At 36.6% G+C, this 26,403-nt stretch overlaps 1 protein-coding gene across 2 annotated transcripts in view; it reads right to left on the bottom strand.

The window, feature by feature from the left end:
* Positions 1-4,140: 4,140 nt before the first annotated feature.
* The window catches only part of VPS13A (vacuolar protein sorting 13 homolog A), a 249,091-nt gene continuing 226,828 nt past the window's right edge, over positions 4,141-26,403 (bottom strand). Inside the window, exons 69-72 of one of the 2 annotated variants that reach the window (XM_054500058.2) lie at positions 18,208-18,293; positions 15,578-15,701; positions 13,957-14,031; positions 4,141-5,624 (exon numbers count right to left, since the gene is read on the bottom strand). In XM_054500058.2, the coding sequence (XP_054356033.1) occupies positions 5,574-5,624; positions 13,957-14,031; positions 15,578-15,701; positions 18,208-18,293 (336 nt within the window). In that variant the 3' untranslated portion in view covers positions 4,141-5,573. Of the gene's footprint in view, positions 5,625-13,956; positions 14,032-15,577; positions 15,702-16,442; positions 16,566-18,207; positions 18,294-26,403 lie in introns of those variants that run through there. The other variant, XR_010123324.1, reaches the window with a different exon arrangement.

The raw sequence follows: 26,403 nt of genomic DNA, 5'->3' as shown, positions 1-26,403 counted from the left end.
TTTCTAGTTCTATCAAAAAACTAAAAACAGAAGCAGACCAAAGATCAGAAATCTTTATTTGACAAAGGTATACATGGTGAAAATGGGCAGTCATCTTACCATGCAATCCAAATCTACCAATACCAAGAAATGCTTATTGTTAAGAAAAAAAAGTCATTAGTGAGCATGGGTCAACCAATTTTTAGAGAGAGGAATAAAAGAATAAGATTAGTTTCAAAAGGAAGAACTTCACTGTAAATATCTGTGTTTATAAATTATCTTAGAATACACAAAACCAAGGCAGAGGCTGTGTAACAGGCAACTGAGCCAAGCACACATAAAAGAGGGATGAGGAACAGAAAAGTGTAGGAAATCCTGCAGCGATGCAGAAATAGGTATTTTTAAAATTGTCATAATCAATGACTATATTTTCATCAAAGAATAAGCATTCCAAAGCAGCACAAGCTATTTGATCAATTTAAAAAACTAGCAAGAGAAAGTATTTTTAAAGTGCACTTTTCCTGAAAAATTCATTTTTATATGTAATACACAGTCACATACAGAGATAATTATTTTTAAAAGTCTGTAACAGTTTATCTGACCTTGTAAAAAGTTCCAGATACCATTCCTAATAGTTTGTGAGTGTGGATATTAAATCATTGATATTGAAAATATTTCAGTGTAATTTATGCTACTTTTTTACTTGAATGTTTTTCAGCCTAAGAATTGGGAACTTTTGAGCAACAAACTGAACACCGGAGGTATGACGGCATAACAGGAATTGTTGGGATTTTCCAACATGTTCTATTTTAATTATACTTCTGATTATTTGATATCTCATTATACCAATCTCACAGGGTTTCTTGTTATAAGGACTTCATTAGAAGGAACACATTATTAAGGTATCAGAGTAACACTAAATAAATAGTTCGATGACAGACAGGGATTTTCTATCATAGCAGTGTGATATCTATCATCATAGCAGGTGTTAAACTATAATATAAATTAATTTGTATTTGTATAAAGTAATAAAAACTTTAAAAATATACCCATATCAACCTAAAAAATTGAAGTTATATTTCTTGTATAGCTTTTTGGGTAACCAAAATTATTATTTTTTTTTGGAAATGCCATAATGCTTTAAAAAAAGAACCAATCTGTAATTCTAAAGTAAAAAATTTTTTAAATGACATGGAAAAATTTACAAAAGAGGAAATATAAAGTAGAAAAAGGTTTCAATAAAAGAAACATGAGTGAGGTTTGTAATAGAGTAGGATTCTGCATCTTCTCAATGTGCTGGCCTTGCTTTTCGGATAGTCCTGAAACAAATACTACTTTAGACCAATTGTGACAGTGGGAGAAAAGTTTGCTGTAACAGCCAGAGTGGCCAAAAATTGACAGTACAGATTACAAGAATTGAAATTTTAACCGACAAATCCTAGCTTGATTAGGTTGCCATTAACAATAAGGTGTATAATTTCAAAAGTATACTTCAAAGGACTAAGGAGGGTGAATGGGTTTCCTTTTAGAGTTGCGCTATACTGAAAAGCACCAAAAAAAAATCAGATTGACTAAGTCTGTATTGAGTCCTGCATACAGAATGTAAGTTATTTACATTTTCTACTTGGATCTTAAAGAAATGAGGAAATCCACTTTTTTAGTAAAAAGGCATTGATATTTTCATAGCACCCCCCAGAGACTGAATATTTTGGCCCTACCAGAATGTGCCCTACGTATTAGCTCCCCATTTTTAAAGGCCTTTGCCACCTGTATGGTGAATCAGCCAAAAGGTAGATGGTGCAGATTCAATGGACTCAAAAGGACAATGTGTGTTCCCAGTTCTATTATAGTAAAATGCTTAGTGGTAAAGAGGTTAAAATACATCTAGGTAAACAAAAGACTATGGCCTTTTTTGGGTGCTGTTTGTGGATCAAATTTTTCTATGCTTTTTCTGGTCCCACTGAATCATATGAGGTTGCCCGATACACAGCAGAGAAGAATAATATTTTAGAAACCAAGAGTGATTCCATCTTCTCACTCAAAAGAAGAAGTGCTAAGTATCTCTAGACTTCCTGAGTTGTGGATCTGCTGCTCCTTATCTAAGGTCAGGCTCCACACAATCCAGACTCTTCCAACAATCACTGGATGGCCCGTGCCTCCTGCAGCAGTCTTTCAAGCTTTCTTTTTTTAAATTGCATTTCATAATAGGAAACACTTTATATTGTGACCCAGGATACACAGTAAATAGAATATTTAGCTGAAACAGTATTTCAGGAACCAATACTTAACCATTTTACATGCTCTATTGTTCCTCTATTTTTTATTTCATGTTTAAAATATACTGGTCTTGAGCTGTTAAGTTGATTTCATGACCCACTAATGAGTTAGGACTTACAGTGTGGAAAAACAGCATCCCTGAGGATTTGGGTTGATTCTGACAAAAGGTAACAAGCAATGCCCTGGAAGCCGAAAAGATTTCTCTGAACTGTGTTGGCTGAGCCATGAAAGCATCCACTGTCGATGTGTTTGGTACACACTTTGAGCTTCTACAGGCAAACTAATCAAGTATTTTGTCCCAATCTTTTTAATACAGAGGCCTACGTGAGGGGGCACTTGGCATAGCCTGAAGGATCAACTAATACTGGCAAGTGATAACTGAATAATTTAGGTGCAAGAAATTCAGCACTGTGTAGAGTCCTTTTAATTTAATCTTTCTTTTTACCAGAGAGTAATACGATGCTACTATGTGGGATGTTTCTATGAGATGAGCTAGGTGCATAGATATTCAGTGGAACAATATTACCACTATTACTATTGGAAGAAATGAGAGAGATAATTATGATAGAAAAGATCACGTGTCTAAGAAAGATTTATTCACTTGGAGGCCACAGGACAGTTGCCTCCAAAGGGACTAGGATTGTGGAGGAGAGGGGTAGGTAAGAACTGTCTACAGGTGGTAATGATTATTTAGGGTCCAGATAACAACAACTCAGCCACACTAAACTGACCTTGGGATTTTTGTGAACACTAAAGGAAAAGCAGCAAATATGTATACTCTAAAAGGGAAGACACTGGAGAAGTGTATGTGCCTTTTGGCTCAGAGAGTATATTTTGCAAATTTGAAGAAATCACAAGCTGCTTTTTGTACCAGAAATCAAAGTTGCTCTTTCTGATTATGATTTTCTGGTGGAGAGTTGGCAGGGAACAGACAGACACTCTGCCTTGGTCCTCACACAATTATCAGAGACCAGAAGACATGCTGTGCTGGAATTAAGGGCCTAGTAATATAGTTGTTAGTTAGCAAATAATACACGGAAGGGGCACAAGACTTAACACCTCATTCCACAGCCACTACCAAACAACTAAGAGAAGCTTAAATAATTTCTCCAGCAGAGAGCCATTTCTTGTAGTTAAATGTAATTTAGGGCAGATGGTTTTCAAATACAAGAAGAAGATTCTATATTCTAACCTTCAAGAAAAATGGGCTATAGAATCAAACAAAAACTGTAAATTGTAAAATGTGATGCTAAAAACACTGACTCATTATCTAGTTATCTACTGATTTATTAGTGTTTTTGTTTAGATGAAGACAATCTTCTAAAACAAATGATACGATGTAGCTCTTGAAACTGTGGGTCCCTCTAGTCTAGAGACAAGGAAGTGATGGGAGGAGGTGATGAGTAAACGAGTGGCAGGGAAAGAAGAGGTATTTCACGGTTCTTATGGCAAGGGAACAGGAAAGATAGGCACTGTCCTTTTTATGTGGATTAGTTACAAGACCCACTCCTGCTGGCTGCCAAAGGGCACCAAAAGAATTTCTATGTTTACTATTTATGTAAGGCTTTTCTACTTCACGACACTACACCCAGGGAGGCAGGGGGCTGTAATTTTTCTGAGAATGGTGAAATCATAGCATTGGAATGGGTAATGAAGTATTTCGTTTTGGATGAGGACAGTCTGATGCAAGCTTTCTGACTACCTCTACTCTTACGTTTAATTCTGAAAAAGCAAAACTGGAGGAGCTTAGCGACAGGGAAAATATGCACTTTTTTTTTTTTTTTTAAACAAAGGTCAACATGGAAACACTTTCATGTGATTTGAAACTTGTGGTTTGATTCAATTTAAGTTCAGCAAAGAAAAAAGCATTTTGGGGGAAACTACTGAGAATAAACAATGTGTTTTAATAATCAGAGAGAAATCAATACCATTTAGTAGATTTGGTCAGCAAGAAATACAATTACAATATAGCATGCTGTTTATTTTAGCTTTTACAACAAAGCAAGGGTTTAAGGAGCCTTGAGAAGAATTTCACAACTATTGACTATACAGAGTCTTCAATTCCAAAAACAGTTTATAATAACTAACTTGGTGGCACATACAACATGCATTGAATACTCTGTATTATTCAGTAACTAAATAGGATCCTGCATCATCCTCTTCATAGTTCACAATCATACATTCGTTCTCTTTTACCTGAAACAGTCCATTAATATTAAGGTGCAAAGATCTTGGACAAAAACCAAGAAAGAAAACCTCATGTCCTTATTTTTACTAACGTATAGCTGATGATTTCTGTGATGAGCTGTAAATTTAAAAGCGTGACTCATTTGAATAACTGTAGAGAAAGCAAACCAGAAATTCTCAATCTATTGGCAACAGGACAGGTTATTGGGTTAGATTTTAGGGTACATACACTTTATATGAGAGGGACTGTCTGTTGGAAGCATAATTCACTATCTAAGATGTTGGGAATTGTGTTTATTCCATGTTAACAGTGAATGGAAAGTAGGCATTCTTAAGGCTTTAAAAATTCTCCTTTGATATTAGCAGTCTATTAAAAATATGACTTGGGTAAACCAATAGATCTCATGAAATAGGCTTGAGGAAATATTTCAAAGGCCCTAAAGTTCTGAAACAGACTTCTTTTTTTGAGTAGGATACTTATTTCTTTAAGGTTTCTTAAGGGGAGGCTTCAATCTATGTTACAAATTATATTTTAAAAGATTGTTTTTAATAATGCTATGCATTTTAAGTATAATTCAAACCTATCCTTTATATTAAAAATAAGGAAAATAATATCAAAATATTTATCTGTAAAAAGAACTTCATTATTCTGAAGAAACCACCACCAAAGTTCTCTTGATACCACTGAGGCAATGTTTGATTTGATTATTTACCCATCACTCAGGGAGTTTGAAATAAGCATGACAGAAGTTCAAAATGTGAACTAGAAACATTAAACTTGGCTCCATGTGGAGATGAATTATGGGCAGCCTCTCCACCATTACAGAGAAAAACATGGAGCAAATATTTAAGATTCATAATTTTTTCTTCTTTTACAAAATAATTAAAATTATAAATAGATGCATGATTCAATTTAGAAAACTGGGTAATTGCTGAAGAATTTAAATATTTTAATCACATAGCTGTTTTACCTGATTCTGGTTTTGTTTTTTTGTTTGTTTTTGTTTTTTAGCATCCAGAATACAGGGTACTTGAAATCATTTCTGTAATATGCTTCCCAAACAGGTTTTGGAAGGTAGTCTAGGAGCTGTAATCACTTATTGCTGTGTGTCTTCAGGCAGTGTTGTCTGTCAGAGGCTCGGAGAAGGTTCTCTTGCTTCTTGTAGCTTTGTGAGGATCCACTGCGGTGGGAAAAGAAACGAACATTTGCTTACTTCAGTGAACTTGCAATGAAACAAAATGTAATGAATGGAGACCTAGAAGTTAGCTTTATAGTTTAGTTAGGTATATACTGACAGCCAATACATAAAATTCATCCTGCAAAAGAGATCATTCACTTCAATGGCCCAGATAGCTCAGGGACAATACTACTTGGTTTAATAGTAGGAATGCAGTTTTTCTAAGGTCTTTGGATGTTCATCTTCAGAATTAAGTGAAATCAGCCAGCCTGAGAGAAAAAAATTCCTTCCAATCTGTGCTGATTTTATATCACGAACTTCCATAAATCCAGATACAGGATTCTACTAATGGAGTAGAAATACATACAATTCCAGAGAGGGTAGTAGAAGCAACATTCTTGAGCATTTTAGGTGCTCTCACAATATATTTTCTATTCTAAAATAATTTGAAATTACAAAAATAAAATGTAAATGTAATACACAACCTTTCTACCAGTAATGTCTATTATTATTGGGCATGGATGACAGATAAAAGCCACGGAGGTGATACAGGGCTTATTCTAATATATAAAGATTTCACAGAGATGTTTGTACCTCTTTAACTTAAAAGAGCCTAGTAAGAATAGCCCTAAGATAGGGAGACAAAGATAACTGAATCCAGTAGCCTTCTCTGGATGTTCCTGGCCAAGCGGGAAGATTAAAAACAAACCTTCTGGGATAAAGTCAGTCACATGGTGAAGGAATTAAAAGAAAACTTTACTGCAGGTAAATTGAAATAGGTGGTACTGTCCTTCACTGACATGAAAGAAGGTGGCCTAAAAGTCATGCTTATCTGTCTCCCTGTTCCAGGTGACAAGCATATGAAGGCTCTGGTAACTTTATTCCTCTTTCTTTCTTTGTAACTTGCTCCTTTTGTGTTTTCCACTGTTAGTGTGTCAGTGTCACCTTATATCAGAATGTCTAGATAGAAAATTGCATAGGACATGTTAACTGGTCCAAGGTATGTGTATGAGACAGTGGGAGAGGCCCCTAGTTTGGGTCCAGATGTGACAGGTGAACTGGTAAACAGTCACCACAGCCAGGATCAATGCAGAGTGTTGTATGAGTGCAGGAGGCCAGGTATCTGTTCTGAGTCTGGCCAGGAGGCCCAGGGATCAAGTATAGGAGAAATGTCCTCTTACTCTAAGTTTTTATTTATTATTATTATTTTTTATTATACTTTAAGTTTTAGGGTACATGTGCACAACGTGCAGGTTAGTTACATATGTATACATGTGCCATGTTGGTGTGCTGCACCCATCAACTCATCATTTAGCATTAGGTATATCTCCTAATGCTATCCCTCCCCGCTCCCCCAACCCCACAACAGGCCCCAGTGTGTGATGTTCCCCTTCCTGTGTCCATGTGTTCTCATTGTTCAATTCCCACCTATGAGTGACAACATGCGGTGTCTGGTTTTTTGTCCTTGTGATAGTTTGCTGAGAATGATGGTTTCCAGCTTCATCCATGTCCCTACAAAGGACATGAACTCATCATTTTTTATGGCTGTATAGTATTCCATGGTGTATATGTGCCACATTTTCTTAATCCAGTCTATCATTGTTGGACATTTGGCTTGGTTCCAAGTCTTTGCTATTGTGAATAGTGCTGCAATAAACATACGTGTGCATGTCTTTATAGCAGCATGATTTATAATCCTTTGGGTATATACCCAGTAATGGGATGGCTAAGTCAAATGGTATTTCTAGTTTAAGATCCCTGAGGAATCGCCAAACTGACTTCCACAATGGTTGAACTAGTTTACAGTCCCACCAACAGTGTAAAAGTGTTCCTATTTCTCCACATCCTCTCCAGCACCTGTTGTTTCCTGTCTTTTTAATGATCACCATTGTAACTGGTGTGAGATGGTATCTCAATGTGGTTTTCATTTGCATTTCTCTGATGGCCAGTGATGATGAACATTTTTTCATGTGTCTTTCGGCTGAATAAATGTCTTCTTTTGAGAAGTGTCTGTTCATATCCTTTGCCCACTTTTTGATGGGGTTGTTTGTTTTTTTCTTGTAAATTTGTTTGACTTCATTGTAGATTCTGGATATTAGCCCTTTGTCAGATGAGTAGGTTGCAAAAATTTTCTCCCATTCTGTAGGTTGCCTGTTCACTCTGATGGTAGTTTCTTTTGCTGTGCAGAAGCTCTTTAGTTTAATTAGATCCCATTTGTCAATTTTGGCTTTTGTTGCCACTACTTTTGGTGTTTTAGACATGAAGTCCTTGCCCATGCCTATGTCCTGAATGGTATTGCCTAGGTTTTTTTCTAGGGTTTTTATGGTTTTAGGTCTGACATTTAAGTCTTTAATCCATCTTGAATTAATTTTTGTATAAGGTGTAAGGAAGGGATCCAGTTTCAGCTTTCTACATATGGCTACCCAGTTTTCCCAGCACCATTTATTAAATAGGGAATCCTTTTCCCATTTCTTGTTTTTGTCAAGTTTGTCAAAGATCAGATAGTTGTAGATATGCGGCATTATTTCTGAGGGCTCTGTTCTGTTCTGTTCTGTTCCATTGGTCTATATCTCTGTTTTGCTACCATACCATGCTGTTTTGGTTACTGTAGCCTTGTAGTATAGTTTGAATTCAGGTAGCGTGATGCCTCCAGCTTTGTTCTTTTGGCTTAGGATTGACTTGGCGATGCGGGCTCTTTTTTGGTTCCATATGAACTTTAAAGTAGTTTTTTCCAATTCTGTGAAGAAAGTCATTGGTAGCTTGATGGGGATGGCATTGAATCTATAAATTATCTTGGGCAGTATGGCCATTTTCACGATATTGATTCTTCCTACCCATGAGCATGGAATGTTCTTCCATTTGTTTGTATCCTCTTTTATTTCACTGAGCAGTGGTTTGTAGTTCTCCTTGAAGAGGTCCTTCACATCCCTTGTAAGTTGGATTCCCAGGTATTTTATTCTCTTTGAAGCAATTGTGAATGGGAGTTCACTCATGATTTGGCTCTCTGTTTGTCTGTTATTGGTGTATAAGAATGCTTGTGATTTTTGCACATTGATTTTGTATCCTGAGACTTTGCTGAAGTTGCTTATCAGCTTATGGAGATTTTGGGCTGAGACAATGGGGTTTTCTAGATATACAATCATGTCATCTGCAAACAGGGACAATTTGACTTTCTCTTTTCCTAATTGAATACCCTTTATTTCCTTCTCCTGCCTGATTGCCCTGGCCAGAACTTCCAACACTATGTTGAATAGGAGTGGTGAGAGAGGGCATCCCTGTCTTGTGCCAGTTTTCAAAGGGAATGCTTCCAGTTTTTGCCCATTCAGTATGATATTGGCTGTGGGTTTGTCATAGATAGCTCTTATTATTTTGAGATACGTCTCATCAATACCTAATTTATTGAGAGTTTTTAGGATGAAGAGTTGTTGAATTTTGTCAAAGGTCTTTTCTGCATCTATTGAGATAATCATATGGTTTTTGTCATTGGTTCTGTTTATATGCTGGATTATGTTTATTGATTTGCATATGTTGAACCAGCCTTGCATCCTAGGGATGAAGCCCACTTGATCATGGTGGATAAGCTTTTTGATGTGCTGCTGGATTTGGTTCGCCAGTATTTTATTGAGGATTTTTGCATCAATGTTCATCAGGGATATTGGTCTAAAATTTTCTTTTTTTGTTGTGTTTCTGCTAGGCTTTGGTATCAGGATGATGCTGGCCTCATAAAATGAGTTAGGGAGGATTCCCTCTTTTTCCATTGATTGGAATAGTTTCAGAAGGAATGGTACCAGCTCCTCCTTGTACCTCTGGTAGAATTCGGCTGTGAATCCATCTGGTCCTGGACTTTTTTTGGTTGGTAAGCTATTAATTATTGCCTCAATTTCAGAGCCTGTTATTGGTCTATTCAGAGAGTCAACTTCTTCCTGGTTTAGTCTTGGGAGGGTGTATGTGTTGAGGAATTTATCCATTTCTTCTAGATTTTCTAGTTTATTTGCGTAGAGGTGTTTATAGTATTCTCTGATGGTAGTTTGTATTTCTGTGGGATCAGTGGTGATATCCCCTTTATCATTTTTTATTCCATCTATTTGATTCTTCTCTCTTTTCTTCTTTATTAGTCTTCCTAGCGGTCCATCAATTTTGTTGATCTTTTCAAAAAACCAGCTCCTGGATTCATTTTTTGAAGGGTTTTTTGTGTCTCTATTTCCTTCAATTCTGCTCTGATCTTAGTTATTTTTTTGCCTTCTGCTAGCTTTTGAATGTGTTTGCTCTTGCTTCTCTAGTTCTTTTTTTTTTTTGAGATGGAGTTTTGCTGTTGCCCAGGCTGGAGTGCGGTGGCGCCATCTCGGCTCACTGCAAGCTCCGCCTCCCGGGTTCACGCCATTCTCCTGCCTCAGCCTCCTGCATAGCTGGGACTACAGGCGCCCACCACCTCGCCCAGCTAATTTTTTGTATTTTTAGTAGAGACGGGGTTTCACCATTTAGCCAGGATGGTCTCGATCTCCTGACCTCGTGATCCGCCTGCCTTGGCCTCCCAAAGTGCTGGGATTACAGGCATGAGCCACCGCGCCTGGCCTAGTTCTTTTAATTGTGATGTTAGGGTGTCAATTTTAGATTTTTCCTGCTTTCTCTTGTGGACATTTAGTGTTATAAATTTCCCTCTACACACTGCTTTGAATGTGTCCCAGAGATTCTGGTATGTTGTGTCTTTGTTCTCGTTGGTTTCAGAGAACATCTTTATTTCTGCCTTCATTTCGTTGTGTACCCAGTAGTCATTCAGGAGCAGGTTGTTCAGTTTCCACGTAGTTGAGTGGTTTTAAGTGAGTTTCTTAATCCTGAGTTCTAGTTTGATTGCACTATGGTCTGAGAGACAGTTTGTTATGACTTCTGTTCTTTTACATTTGCTGAGGAGTGCTTTACTTCCAACTAAGTGGTCAATTTTGGAATAAGTGCAGTGTGGTGCTGAGAAGAATGTATATTCTGTTGATTTGGGGTGGAGAGTTCTGTAGATGTCTATTAGGTCTGCTTGGTGCAGAGCAGAGTTCAATTCCTGGATATCCTTGTTAACTTTGTCTCGTTGATCTGTCTAATGTTGACAATGGGGAGTCATTGTCCCCCATTACTATTGTGTGGGAGTCTAAGTCTCTTTCTAGGTCTCTAAGGACTTGCTTTTATGAATCTGGGTGCTCCTGTATTGGGTGCATACATATTTAGGATAGTTAGCTCTTCTTGTTGAATTGATCCCTTTACCATTATGTAATGGCCTTCTTTGTCTCTTTTGATCTTTGTTGGTTTAAAGTCTGTTTTATCAGAGACTAGGATTGCAACTCCTGCCTTTTTTCGTTTTCCATTTGCTTGGTAGATCTTCCTCCATCCCTTTATTTTGAGCCTATGTGTGTCTCTGCACGTGAGGTGGGTTTCCTGAATACAGCACACTGATGGGTCTTGACTCTACCCAATTTGCCAGTCTGTGTCTTTTAATCGGAGCATTTAGCCCATTTACATTTAAGGTTAATATTGTTATGTGTGAATTTGATCCTGTCATTACGATGTTAGCTGGTTATTTTGCTCGTTAGTTGATGCAGTTTCTTCCTAGCCTTGATGGTCTTTACTATTTGGCATGTTTTTGCAGTGGCTGGTGCCGGTTGTTCCTTTCCATGTTTAGGGCTTCCTTCAGGAGCTCTTTTAGGGCAGGCCTGGTGGTGACAAAATCCCTCAGCATTTGCTTGTCTGTAAAGGGTTTTATTTCTCCTTCATTTATGAAGCTTAGTTTGGCTGCATATGAAATTCTGGATTGAAAATTATTTTCTTTAAGAATGTTGAATATTGGCCCCCACTCTCTTCTGGCTTGTAGAGTTTCTGCTGAGAGATCAGCTGTTAGTCTGATGGGCTTCCCTTTGTGGGTAACCCGACCTTTCTCTCTGGCTGCCCTTAACATTTTTTTCTTCATTTCAACTTTGGTGAATCTGACAAGTGTCTTGGAGTTGCTCTTCTCGGGGAGTATCTTTGTGGCATTCTCTGTATTTCCTGAATTTGAATGTTGGCCTGCCTTGCTAGATTGGGGAAGTTCTCCTGGATAATATCCCGCAGAGTGTTTTCCAACTTGGTTCCATTCTCCCCGTCACTTTCAGGTACAACAATCAGACGTAGATTTGGTCTTTTCACATAGTCCCATATTTCTTGGAGGCTTTGTTCGTTTCTTTTTATTCTTTTTTCTCTAAACTTCTCTTCTCGCTTCATTTCATCCATTTTTGTCTTCCATCACTGATACCCTTTCTTCCAGTTGATCGCATCAGTTACTGAGGCTTGTGCATTTGTCACGTAGTTCTCGTGCCTTGGTTTTCGGCTCCATCAGGTCCTTTAAGGACTTCTCTGCATTGATTATTCTAGTTAGCCATTCATCTAATTTTTTTTCAAGGTTTTTAACTTCTTTGCCATGGGTTCGAACTTCCTCCTTTAGCTTGGTGTAGTTTGATCGTCTAAAGCCTTCTTCTCTCAATTCATCAAAGTCATTCTCCATCCAGCTTTGTTCCGTTGCTGGTGAGGAGCTGCCTTCCTTTGGAAGAGGAGAGGTACTCTGATTTTTAGAGTTTCCAGTTTTTCTGCTCTGTTTCTTCCCCATCTTTGTGGTTTTATCTACCTTTGGTCTTTGATGATGGTGACGTACAGATGGGGTTTTGGTGTGGATGTCCTTTCTGTTTGTTAGTTTTCCTTCTAATAGTCAGGACCCTCAGCTGCAGGTCTGTTGGAGTTTGCTGGAGGTCCACTCCAGACCCGTTTGCCTGGGTATCAGCAGCAGAGGCTGCAGAAGAGCAGATATTGGTGAACAGCAGATGTTGCTGCCTGATTGTTCCTCTGGAAGTTTTGTTTCAGAGGAGTACCTGGCCGTGTGAGGTGTCAGTCTGCCCCTACTTGGGGGGTGCCTCCCAGTTAGGCTACTCTGGGGTCAGGGACCCACTTGAGGAGGCAGTCTGTCCGTTCTCAGATGTCCAGCTGCGTGCTGGGAGAACCACTACTCTCTTCAATGCTGTCAGACAGGGACACTTAAGTCTGCAGAGGATTCTGCTGCCTTTTGTTTGGCTGTGCCCTGCCCCCTGAGGTGGAGTCTACAGAGGCAGGCAGGCCTCCTTAAGCTGCGGTGGGTTCCACCCAGTTAGAGCTTCCCGGCTACTTTGTTTAGCTACTCAAGCCTCGGCAATGGCGGGCGCCCCTCCCCCAGCCTTGCTGCCGCCTTGCAATTTGATCTCAGACTGCTGTGCTAGCAATGAGCGAGGCTCCGTGGGCATAGGACCCTCTGGGCCAGGCGTGGGATATAATCTCCTGGTGTGCCATTTGCTAAGACCGTTGGAAAAGCGCAGTATTAGGGTGGGAGTGACCCGGTTTTCCAGGTGCCATCTGTCACCCCTTTCTTTGACTAGGAAAGGGAATTCCCTGACCCCTTGTGCTTCCCGGGTGAGGTGATGCCTCACCCTGCTTCGGCTCATGCTTGGTGCGCTGCACCCACTGTCCTGCACCCACTTTTTGACACTCCCCAGTGAGATGAACCCAGTACCTCAGTTGGAAATGCAGAAATCACCCATCTTCTGTGTCGCTCACGCTAGGAGCTGTAGACTGGAGCTTTTCCTATTCAGCCATCTGGGCTCTACCCTCTTACTGTAAGTTTCATGATATAATGAGTACGACTCAACGTTCTGAATAGCACTTCAGTTGTGATCAGTGAGGTCAGACAGTCAATTCATAGTCTTCCTTTTCTTCACAGTGCATATCCTTGTGATTGTCATTATCCCTAAAGTACACACCATGCTTTTCAGTTCACACCATTCTCATCTTGAGGAAACTGAGCTTAGTTGACCTTCCACAAGATTCTATAGTCAAGAAGGACAGAATCAGTATTCAAACTTGGATTTTCTTTCGGGCTTGGCTCCCTTTAGTCTGTGTCATGCTATGGCAACTTTTTAAAAAATCACGGTAGCTATGCAGTAGAAAAATCAACAATGTGGGGCTACACTTTCCTGTTGGAGCTGATGGATTAACACTAAAACAAAATAATTTTTGTTTGTTGACTTTTTTATTAAAAAAAATTATAGTTAGCATTTAAAATAAGATGGAGCAATCTGGTTTGAAAAGCAAGTAGGTATGCTGAATTGAATCTGGTAGAAAAAAAAGTCTGGGGGAAATATTATCTAGTTACATATACTTTTAAAACCTGCCAAAACACAAAAGCAAAACAAACAAACAAAAACCCCCAAACAAAACTTATCTGCGTTAAAAAAACAGTCCACTTACATGATTTTGAAGCAGCTCCTATCTATTTAAATAAAAGATTTATTATATTTACCCTGGCATCCTCTGGGGTCTTGAAGTTAATTATTTTTCCAAACTCTCTGGCATGAAATACAGACTTCACTCGTTCCTATAAACAGAGTACATAAATTCATTAAAAAGAAAATCTGGTTGTAAAAATCCATAAAGAAATGCCACAAAGCTTTATTACTGTATGCCTAAAGTGTCCATCTTATACAAATCATGCACCTTAAAAAAGACAAGAATGAGGAAGCAAGAAGAATCAAAACCAATAGAAAAAAAGACTACATTCTATTAATAACACAACCATTATCACTAAACCTAAGTTAAAAAGCTTAAGGTGATATTTCAATTGCTAACGCCATAAAGAGTCGACATAAAGGATGGGAAGGAGGTAAGTCGGGGAGTAGTGCCACTGTTTTTCCTCTCCAAATAATTTCTTACACAGTTGTTATCTGGCCATAGAATCATGAGTGAGTCCAGGTTAAAAATATATGCACATGTATGTGTATGCATACATACATAAACACATACATTTCTATGTGTGTGCATGTGTGCATGCATGTATGTACTTCTGCCATTTTAAACCAGTCATACAGTAAGAATATAGTTTAGAATCAAAGAGATCAGGTTGTGTCCTAGACGATTTTCCTCCACTGTTTATGCTCCGTTGGTATTATGTTTAGTATTGGTAGTGGGGAGTGGGACTGTCTCAGAGCAGATATTAAGCATTTCAGGGGCAAACAGAAGTGAAACTATTAAGGACAAGGATGATGTTTTCCTCTGTACATATGGGTAAGGTCATAGAGGGCAAAGTAAAGGTTTTACTAGTCAAACATGTTCTATAAGTAATTCAACTATCCATGCAAATACAGACACTAGAAGAATTACATTCTTCTAATTGAAAAAAAAAAAAAAAAAAAAGATGAGGCTGGGCGCAGCAGCTCATGTCTGTAATCACAGTACTTTGGGAGGCTGAGGCAGGCAGATCGCTTGAGCCCAGGAATTCAAGACCAGACTGGCCAACCTGGTGAAATACTGTCTGTACTAAAAATACAAAAATTAGTCTGGCATGGTGGCACATGCCTGTAATCCCAGCTACTCAGGAAGCTGAGGCAGGAGAATCGCTTGAACCCGGGAGGCGGAGGTTGCAGTGATCCAAGAGCCCAGCTGCACTCCAGCCTGGGCGACAGGGCAAGACTCTGTCTCAAAAAAAAAAAAAGAATGATTGCAGAATTGTAGATATAAGGTCTCATGAAAAGGGGGAAGGGGAAGAAATCAAAGAGATAAGAGAATGTATTAATGTTAGAAAGGGAAAAATATATTTAAAAAGCCTGGAAAGCAGTATGGACTGGAGCACAGGCTAATAGCCACTATCCATTATTTCATATGTGGGAAGGTGGGGCTCTGTTACTGAATATACAGCAAGGGCCCAGGAATGTTATTGTCAGTGCAATAGCACAGAAAGCACAGTTTTTCTTGGCCTAGTTTTTTTTTTTTCTTTAAGCCTGGGTAAGATAGCAGGTATAAAGGAAAACCACACCAAGACAAAGTGACATCTATAAAAGAGGTAGAGCATTATACAAATAAAAAGGACTATTTCAAAGCATCATTTTCAGTTCCAAGTTTTCAAAAAATAAATCTATTCAACATACCTTTGCTTCAATGCGCAATCTTCTCCCATGAACAATGAATGGCTCTTTGGTAAATTCATCAAAACTATACTGCCACTCACACGTGAGTTGTCCAAATGTTCCCTTTGTTACAAACAATACACCACTGCAAAAACAAAAACAAAAAGCAAGTGCCTCGCTTTAAAACTGAGGCACTTATGTCCAATAACAACAGGATACGAATGAATCGCAAGTGCAAATGCAATATTCATCAACATAGACTATATTCTATATTCTTAATGAATTTAAAAGAACTGGAACCATAAAGTGTGTTCTCAGATCATAACAGAACTAAACTAGAAACCCAAACAAAAAGATAACAATAGTATTTCCAAATGCTTAAAAGTAACACTTCCAAATAATCCAGGGGTCAAAGAATCTCAAAGGAAATTAGAAAATATTTTGAACAGAATGAGAATGAAAATACACCATAAAATTTGTGGGATGCAGTTAACATAATGCTCAATGGGAAATTTATAACACAACATATTTATATTAGAAAAACTGAAGCACTTATCAAATATGTAAGGCACTTCATAAGAAACAGGATACATTTACAGAACCAACTATCAGCCAGTATTTGGAGGAACTTTCATATAATTAACGCCTTAGAATAAATACTTTCATTTCTAAGGCTCCATGTAACGTATTTCCCAACTACATCAGAAAGAAGCTTTTCTAACCATGTAGAACAGAATCATCATGCTGAGGGCCTCGGGATGTTCACAGGTAAAATCAAGTCCCATTACTGCCAATTTTAGAGGAAGACTTCAAAAAGCATCATTCTAATTTTTAAATAAATTCTTGTTTTCCCATTTTGAAGAAAGAAACCAAGAAATGAAAATACCTTCTGTCTATAAGAAGTCTATTTAATCCTTCCTTCAAATGTCTTTCTTCTTAATTTTTCTTTCTGATTGAAACATCAATTGCAGGTGCAACCAGAGGTTTAAAAAAAAGGTCTGGCTCCTGGCTAGGATGGAAAAAGAGAGAGCTAGCCAGGATTTATATCTCTCACTTCCATCTTCTGTCCCTGCTCCCCTCTTTTACCAGTCCTGGATTACAGGAGCTGACGGAGCAAACCTAGTGGTGCCCCAGGACATCTCCAACCATGTGAAAAATCACAGACAGGCTGGCCAATGTCACAGGTATTCCCAGTCCTGATTCAAAGATCCTTTATCCTCAAACCCGAAACTTGGAAACGGAATCTCAAGTATAACCACCATATTTTATTCAACTACAACTAATTCACTTCCCTTATTCTGTCAAGGCACCATGGCCTCATCTAAAGGAGGTCCACTGTGTTGAGAAAAAAGATAACTTTTAAAATGTTGCAAGATTTAGAACCAAACTTTGCAACTGATTTTGCTTAATGCTGATTAGTTACCTTTCCTTTAGTCAATGGGAAAGTGAGTTACTAAAAACATGATGGAAAATTTTTATGAGCAAAAATGATTGCTGAAGCAATGTCTGTAATTACAAAAGTCTAGAAACAAGTTACATGTAAATTAGTACATACTCCTAAATAAATATTAGGCAGGAATTTACAAATTAAGACAGATCTCCATATGCTGACATGTAATAATCTTCAAAATGTACTATCTCAAGTGAAAAATTAAAACTAAGTACATAATGGTATATATAAGAGACTTTCATCTACATTAAAATATGTGTGTATGTCTACCTGTAGAGGCATAGAATATTTCAAGAAGGATACAAAGGAAACAAGTAAAAATGGGCTGCCTCTTGGAAGGAAACAGAAGGACCAGTATCTGGGGTGGAATGAAGACTTACTTTTTACAGGTATAACTTCTAATATTGTGGAAGTTTTCCACTTGGTGTTACTTTTTAAATAAGAAAATTAAAATAGGGCTATACATTTTAGATTCAGAAATTGAGATTACAACATTAAAAGTGACTGCTTAGTAGTCACCTTGAACCAACATAATGCTCATATAACTTTACCTTTCAATAGTGAACAAAACCATAGATTGACAATTCATTTCTACTTAGCTCTAACTTCTCCCCGCTAGCCATATTTTCACTCTCCACCACCCAGACTGCCATCTTACTAATGCACTTGCTCTTTTTTTCCCTAGTTTAACAATGACTCCTGCACACTTGTCCCTCTGTGGCTATGCCCCTGTGTATTTTTACATGTACCCCTCCACTGTCTATTTGAAGAAGTCGCTGTAGTATCCACCTAAAATTTTATCTGCTTCCACTAGTACATCCACTTACGTTAATCTATATATATTCTAACAAACAGATACTACCAGAGGACTGCTGACTTCTGGGATAACCTAAAATTGTACACTTCTTCAGAGAGTTGCTTACTTTTAAGAGGATAACTTTATGGAATTTCTGCATCCATTTGAATTAGTTGAAACAAATACTAAAATATTTATGTCTGTGCATGACTGTGTTTATCTGTATGCATGCACAAAGCTATGCAGGAAATTTATGTAATGTTTAGGGAGTTAGGCTTGTGGAGCAAGAAGACCCAAGAATCAGTGTGACTATATGGAACAAAAGGTGAATAAAAAATCTTCACCTCATGAGTCGCTGTCAGTTAACCCCTTATAAAATTACATAAGAGAAAGAAAGCAAGTTACCGTCTGGTTATCATTAGCATATCTGTCTTATTGATCATGACATGGGTAAAATATTTGTATTTTGCAAATCTTCCATTTTCCATGACCTAAAAGAAAAAAGTGAGAGACAATCAGAAAATTGATAGTATTCCTACTGTAACGCAAACAATGCCTTAGAGTCCTCTAAAAACCATTTCTCAATGGGGCAAACCATTAACATACAGAAAACAGATTTAATTATTTGTAAAATCATTGCTGTTTCCTTTTTAAAAGCATCTACTTGCACTACTTTAAGATTACTCAGTTGCAGCAATGCCAACCTTTAATGCTAGACTTTTAGAAGCTGATCTTACAAAGTTTAAATTCAATCTAATGAGGTATTTAACTATTACAGTGACTTTATATTGGAAAACATATTAGTATTTAATAATATTTGTACAAAAACACATGTAAATACTAACACATATCTAAACATATGCATCACATAAATTACTTATTAGCTTCTGCCTTGCGCTAGAAATTTCATATATAACAAATATGCTTTTGTCAATCTCACAACTTATTAAAAAATAAAGAGCAGAGAGTTTCTGGACAAACAGGGACCCCGAGGCTTACTTAGCCTTTGAAGCAATCTTTATTTTCAAGACAGTTGAAACACTGTCTATCCATGACACTGTTTATCAACAATTGTTTGCTTCAAGAAATGTAAATATAACCATATGAAGAAAATAGAGTTACCATTTTAAATTCCATTTTCAGTAATATTTGCTCTGAGGATGGAGGTACTTCAGCTATTTAAAGTATATAGCAGGCTAGCCTACTGTTTTTACAGGCAAGGCAAGCAATGTAATTATAACTAAGATCCCTCAAGAAGAGGCATGTTATGAATTTAGCCAAATGTGAAAAATCATAAAGAAATCCAAAAGAGGATATAAAGGTTTTAGAAAATTGTGTTCGATGAAGCTGTACCAAAAAACTAAAATTATTTAGCTTAGAAGAAAGCTAAGAAGTGACTTCATGATGATCTTCGTATAGAAAATTGATAGTTTTCATTTTTATCTGAGAAAGAAGTTAAAAAACTAAAATAGCAGAATGAGTCATACAGATTAATTGCATGGAAGAAGTTTCTAATTTCAATGATTATAAAATATTGAGGAAAAGAATATCTTTACTATTTACTGTAGTAGGTAGGGCAAATAAACACATACTTTGTATTACAAATGAAAAAGGGACATACATACAGATTCAGAAAAAATTAATATGAATTACAGTAGTTCTCCCTTATCTGCAGGGGGATATGTTCCTAGACCTCCAGTGGGTGCCTGAAACCACAGACAGCACTGAGCCCTACATATATTCTATGGTTTTTCCTATATATACACACCTATGATAAAGTTTAATTTATCAATTAGGCACAGTAAGAGATTAACAATAACCAATAATAAAATAGAACAATTATACTGTAATAAAAGGTATGTGAAGGTTTATTTCTAAAATTTTCCATTTAATATTTTCAAACCATGGTTGGCCATGGGTAACTGAAACTGCAGAAAGCAACTGTGGATATGACAGGACTACTGTATTAGATAATTTATAAATTACGCAAATGATTTTGAAAACTTAGATGAAAAGAACTATGTTTTAAGAAATATAAATTATTAAGAGGACGAAGCATCATGAGTAGAAATTATTTGTGGATGACAGTCCATCTGGAAAATCCAAGCACACAAAACCCAGTAATCAATTTGGAAATGGAAGAGAAAGAAATCCCGTTTACAAGGGTAATAAAAAGATAAATATTTACATGTAAGTTTAATAAATAATGTGCAGAATACAGGTGATAAAAGCCATACCACTCTATTCAGGGGAGTAAAAGAAATTTTGAAAATGGAAATCCATATCTTATTCTTGGATATAAAAATTTATCATAATAAAGATGTTATTGACTCCCTCCCAATTTTTACACACACACACATGCGCACACACACACACACTTCATGTGATCCCAAGATGGTGGTTTTTGGAGCATGGGGTAGGAGGTAAAGAAGTGATTTGTCAAAATTATACTAAAATGTAGCTAGGAAAAATATGTGGTAATATCCAGTAAATTATGAAAGAAGAATGAGAAGAACTACTCTAGAAGACATTAATGCAATTTATAAAGCTGCAGTAGTGAAATAGTTTGGTTCTGGTAAAGTATATGCTGACATATCAAAGGAAAGAATACAGATTACAGAAACTGACCACTATGCATATACGACATTATAAAATCCTATCCAATTATGGAAATTTATTAAATTAAGACAGCACTTCAAATTAGTGGGTAAACACATGTATTATCAAATAAATGGTGTTTTAAGTAACTCACTGGCTAAAGCTGTATATCCTTCTCTCTATATACCCAGTGAATTCTACATGGATCAATGATTTAAGTATAGAAAATAACTATAAAAGTACTAGAAAAAGTAACATTTTAATAATCTTTTTTTTTTTTTTTTTTTTCCCAGACAGAGTCTCGCTCTGTTGCCCAGGCTGGAGTGCAGTGACGCGATCTCGGCTCACTGCAAACTCTGCCTCCCGGGTTCATGCCATTCTCCTGCCTCAGCCTCCCAAGTAGCTGGGACTACAGGCACCCACCACCACGCCCGGCTAATTTTTTTTTGTATTTTTAGTAGAGACGGGGTTTCACCATGTTAGCCAGGATGGTCTCGATCTCCTGACCTCATGATCCGCCCGCCTCGGCCTCCCAAGTGCTGGGATTACAGGCATGAGCCACCGCGCCCGGCCCATTTTAATAATCTTGAAGTGGGAAAGGCCAAAATATAACAGAGTCCATAAAACACAACATAAAAAATTGTTAAGTACACAGAACTTAACCACTACTGAATGGCAAAACGATAAGCAAATAAACAGTAATAAAGTAAAATAACAGAAAAATCAAAGGACAATTTGGGAAAATATTTGTCCATACAGAGATATAGAGTCAATTTCAAAATATAGACAATTCTAGCAATTTGAAGAAACCAACAGAAAAAAATGAGTAAAGCAGTAGGAAAATGTGTGAAGAATATGAACAGGTAGTTCAGCAAAAAAAAAAAAAAATCTGACTGATAAACATGAGAAAATATTCACTATAACTCAAAATTAGGAAAATGCAAATCAATTAAACATACCCTCTGAGTCAGCAATTACACTGCTAGAATTTATCTTAAGCAAAAGTATGCCAAAATATACATATAAGAATCTTCACAGCAATATTGTATTAAAAGCACAAAATCTAAATATTCATTAAAAGGGTACTGGTTAAATAAATTCATGTACAGCCATACAATGGAGCATTATGAAGTCATAAAAAAGAAAAATGAAGACCTGTGCATACTGACAGAGAGAGATGTATAAGATATAGTAAATAAAATTATATTACAAAAGAGAATGTATAGAATGAAAAGTAGAAATGCATACATGTACATATATTTGTACGTACATAAGAAACTTCTGGAAGGTATACATCAATCTATTAACAGCACTGATCACTGGGCTTTTGAAGCATAATGGTGGAGGCAGAAGTTAAGCTTTTATTTTTAATTTTACATTCTTTTATTCTGTTTCAGTTTTTTGATATCTGAAAAGAAATCGGCTTTCAAAGATTCATTTTCTTTTGTTCCATATGGTGAAGTTTAAAAATGAAGAATACAAATGTTGATCTCCTCAAGAATGCCACTGCTAATAGAATTCAAGAGCCTACATACACCATTAATAGATCGTAACCTTCGAATAGTTTAAAAGCTATGGTTTATTCCAAGTACCTAACTTTTATTTCCATATTATGCTAAGTTTGGGCACTGTAATTAAGCCTACCTCTCATCACTTTCTACTTTCCAGACCCAACTTAAATCAAATCTAATCTGTGCATATAAGCAGTTAAACTAGTTTCAACAGTCACAACAGCATCTGGTATAAATAAGAGCTAAAAAAATCCAGAGAAAGTAATTCATATAATGCTTTCCATCCAAAATCTTAAATGTAACACTTGAAAGATGAATGAGCTTTATGGTCATAGTAGTCTGCTTTGAAACGTAATCAACTGTATCCTTTGTTATTAGAGTAATTGTATTTGAATAAACGTCAAAGCGTCAAAGATAACTCATCGCACAGCAAAATCTTGCTGGTCAGTCTCCATTATAAACATGAGAATACGGAATAAGAACATTATAAACAGAATCCAAAACTTTCAAACTGAATCCACAGAAGTTAATGGGAGAGAACATCATGCTGTAAAAAGTCTACAAATGTCACATTGTAGTCACAAATTCCTGCCTGACTTTATAAATGCATTATATAAGAAGCTTTAGACTACTCAAAACATCATTTTTTTGGGGAAAAACCCCCAGAATTTTAGACCTGAAAAACTCCTGTTGTTCATCCAAACCAATCTCTTCCTTTTACACACAAAGAAACTGAGGATCAGTAAGTGTCTAATGAATCTTCTAAATCTAAATTTTCACCATCTTGTGTAATTAGGTAAGAGTACATCTAAGTGACCTGCTTGGGGTTAGTTGCAAAACTGGGCTCAGAAAACTGGATTCTTCACTTCTAATTCCAGTGCATTTCACTATACCAAACATATCATGATGTTTCTTCCTCATAGTATCAGTCATACTTTCCTCGTGGTACCTCAAAAAATGTCTTTGATATCCCTGGATACTGACAGTTGCCGAGAGGTAGGCTGCTAATTTTTTCCAGGTCAACAGTATTCAAATAATTTAGTGTCAAAAATCCTATCTTCCTCCATCCCAAACAGATGCCAGGTATAAATGGTTTTACTAAAACAATTTGTGATAGCCTTTAAAATAAATGAAGAATTAGCAAAATCAGGGTTTGGGAATCATCATGTAGGGCCTTTACATAAAGACCAAGATTTGGCTGAAATATGAAGGAATTAACAATGCCAGTACTTTAGACATGTTAGCCTCATTTATATGCTTAAATGTTAAAGGAAAAACATTTTTTTCACCTTATTCATTAAAAGTATATCTATAAATTACCTATCATAGTTTAAGAATTACTAAAAGAAATAAACAGAAACACAATGGAAACTGCATTCATTATATACAATTGTCAGAATCTATAGGTAATAATTAAAATATATGGTTACTGGTAAACAAGTCCTTTGGCATTTAGAAAAGATGAGCACATAAACCCTACTTTATTAGACATAAATAAATTCAAACCAAATTAATGATACATTTGGAAACACAAAGAAAGTGGAACTTGAAGGACAGAGCCATGATAACAGAGACATTTCTAACACTCTCAAATCATCCAAATGTTATGAAGAAACAGAATCCCTTAACAAAAATACTTCTGAAAAATAATGCAAAATATGAAAAGATTAAAAATAGGAATAAATCACTAAAATAAAAGGCTTTACGTCCCAACCAAAGAATGTGTTAATCATTAATAGGAAATATATTTAAGAAAATTGGTTAAAGGACGAGAACATGTTGTTCGGCAAAACAAAAAACCAAAATCTAATCAATATCTGACTCATTTGGAAGACAAGTGTTGCAAAGAGGTATGAATGTTTAAAAAAAAATAGCAAAAATGGGGGATTAAAAACATGAAATTCAGCCAGACACGGTGGCTCACACCTGTAATCCCAGCACTTTGGGAGGCCGAGGTGGATGGATCCCAAGGCCAGGAGTTTGAGACCAGCCTGGCCAACATGGTGAGACCCCGTCTCCACTAAAAATACAAAAAATTAGCTGGTTGTGGTGGCAGGAGCCTGTAATCCCAGCTACTTGGGAGGCTGAGGCAAGAAGAATCACTTGAACCCAGGAGGCAGAGGTTGCAGTGAGCTGAGATCACACCATTGCACTCCAGCCTGGGCAACAGAGCAAGACTCTGTCTCAAAAACAAAAAACCATGAAATTCATCTAAATGAAAGATAAAAATGAATACTATCAAGCAAGAAAATATATAGATAACAAATGATTTTATAGACCGGTTAATTTGAGGGTTCAGGAGAGGAGTGGGAAAGAAGAAGCATTTATGAATAGATTCTACTTAAAATTTAAGCTTATTTCTAAAACCAGCAAAATTCAGGAAGTTAATTGTAAAATGGTAAATACTGCCATTTTAAAACTATTTAAGAAGTAAATAGACAAACTTCAAAACAATCTTATCTTTAGAGAAAACTTAGTCAATAAGCATAACTTCCTCAGAGTTATATGATGAATGTTTAGGGATAAAGAAAGTTTTACTAATTCACTTCAAACCTCAGACTTGAGTGCCATGGCCAGGAAAAAGAAGGTATTCAAGCAAACTTCACAATCAAATATAGTAGAAATTTATTACCTCAAAACTTAATGATTTCATATTCTTGAATGAGAATAAATGTAAACGAGAATAAAGAAGTGACATGTAGCTTACCTTGTCTGAGGTAAGTTGGTTTTAAAAAAATTAAATCTTATTGACTATATCGTCAAATCTGAAGAGCAACCAGCACTTATTTTATCCCTCATACCTTCATCCTCTCCCATGCTAATATGCTATCTTGACTGTCAGCAAAACCATAGGTATAGGCTATATTGACAGCTTAGACAGGGCAGGAAAGCTGAGCATAACCTTTGACATAAAATCAAGTGTAAGAAACTACTATATCTTAAGAGATACGAATTGTTGTCATCAACTGGTACAACCAAAAGCCTGGAGAAGGAAAAGAACTATGCTCATGAAATAGTTATATGTATTGACAACAGCAGACCATCAATTAACGTACTTAATATATTCTAGGAGAAGGGCCAGGGTGAGGGCATCAAGGGTAATGTAGGTGCACAGTAACAAAAGTCTCACTAAACTTCAGCAGAACCTCTAATGGATCAACATTTATGGGTCCATCATACTATATATCCCTGAAAGCAGCAGTAACATTTCTTTTAAAATACTGTATAATTCAGAACAGTTCAAATCACTGAGGTTTTACTGTTTCGACTGCTTGCCACTTAGTATGTGTGGAAAACTGTCATGGTGTTTTAACTACTCTATTAACCTTGAAAGGAAAAAAAGATTCTTTTTTAAATTCTTAAAATCTATTCTTTTAAATTCTTAAAATCTACTCTTAAATAGAATATTTTATCTTGCCAAAGAGGAGAAAAATGAGGAATTTATAAAATGATGACTAAGAACTTGCATAAACTGGTATCCATCTGGAATAATAAAAATATAATGAGTTATTATTAGGCACCATGCTAATAATTACAGGAATATCTAATATTATTATACTCCATTTTATTGTATTTCCCAGATATTGTATTTTTTACAAATTGAAGGTTTATGGCAACTCTGCACCAAGCAAGTCTACAGGCACCATTTGTCCAACAGCACATGCTCATTTCGTGTCTCTATGTCACATTTTGGTAATTCTTACAATATTTCAAACTTTTTTTATTATTATTATATCTGTTATGGTGATCTGTGATCACTGATCTTTGATACTGCTATTTCATAGTCCTTTTTGAGGTGCCATAAACTACAGCCATAGAGAGTGAACTTAATCTATAAATGTGTGTTCTGACTGCCCCACTGATTGGACGTTTCCCAAATCCTCTCCCTCTCCTTGAGCCTCCCTATTACCCGAGAAACAACAATATTGAAATTAGGCCAATTAACAGCCCTACAATGACCTCTAAGTGTTCAAGTGAAATGAAGAGTTATATGTCTATCACTTTAAATCAAAAGCTAGAAACGACCAAGCTTAGTGAGAAAGACATGCCAAAAGCTGAGTTAGGCTGAAAGGTAGTACCTCTTGTACCAAACAGTCAATCTTGAATGCAAAGGAAAAATTCTTGAAGGAAAGTATTATGAAAGTGTTACTCCAGTGAACACAAGAATTATAAGAAAGCAAAACAGCCTGATTGCTGATATGGAGAATGTTTTAGTGGTCTGGATAGAAGATAAACCAGCCACAATATTTCTTCAAGCCAAAGCCTAATCCAGAGCAAGGCCCTAACTATCTTCAATTATATGAAGGCTGAGAGAGGTGAGGAAGCTGCAGAAGAAAAGTTGAAGCTAGCAGAGACTGGTTCATGAGGTTTAAGGAAAGAATTCACCTCCATAACATAAAAGCACAAGGTGAAGGGGCAAGTGCTGATGCAGAAGCTACAGCAAGTTAGCCAGAAGATCTAGCTAAGATCACTGATGACAGTGGCCACACTA

The sequence above is a fragment of the Pongo pygmaeus genome, chromosome 13 (genome assembly GCF_028885625.2).
Source record: "Pongo pygmaeus isolate AG05252 chromosome 13, NHGRI_mPonPyg2-v2.0_pri, whole genome shotgun sequence".
NCBI lineage: Eukaryota > Metazoa > Chordata > Mammalia > Primates > Hominidae > Pongo > Pongo pygmaeus.
The sequence above is the reverse complement of the archived record's forward strand: the minus strand, read 5'-3'. Positions and strand labels throughout refer to the sequence as shown.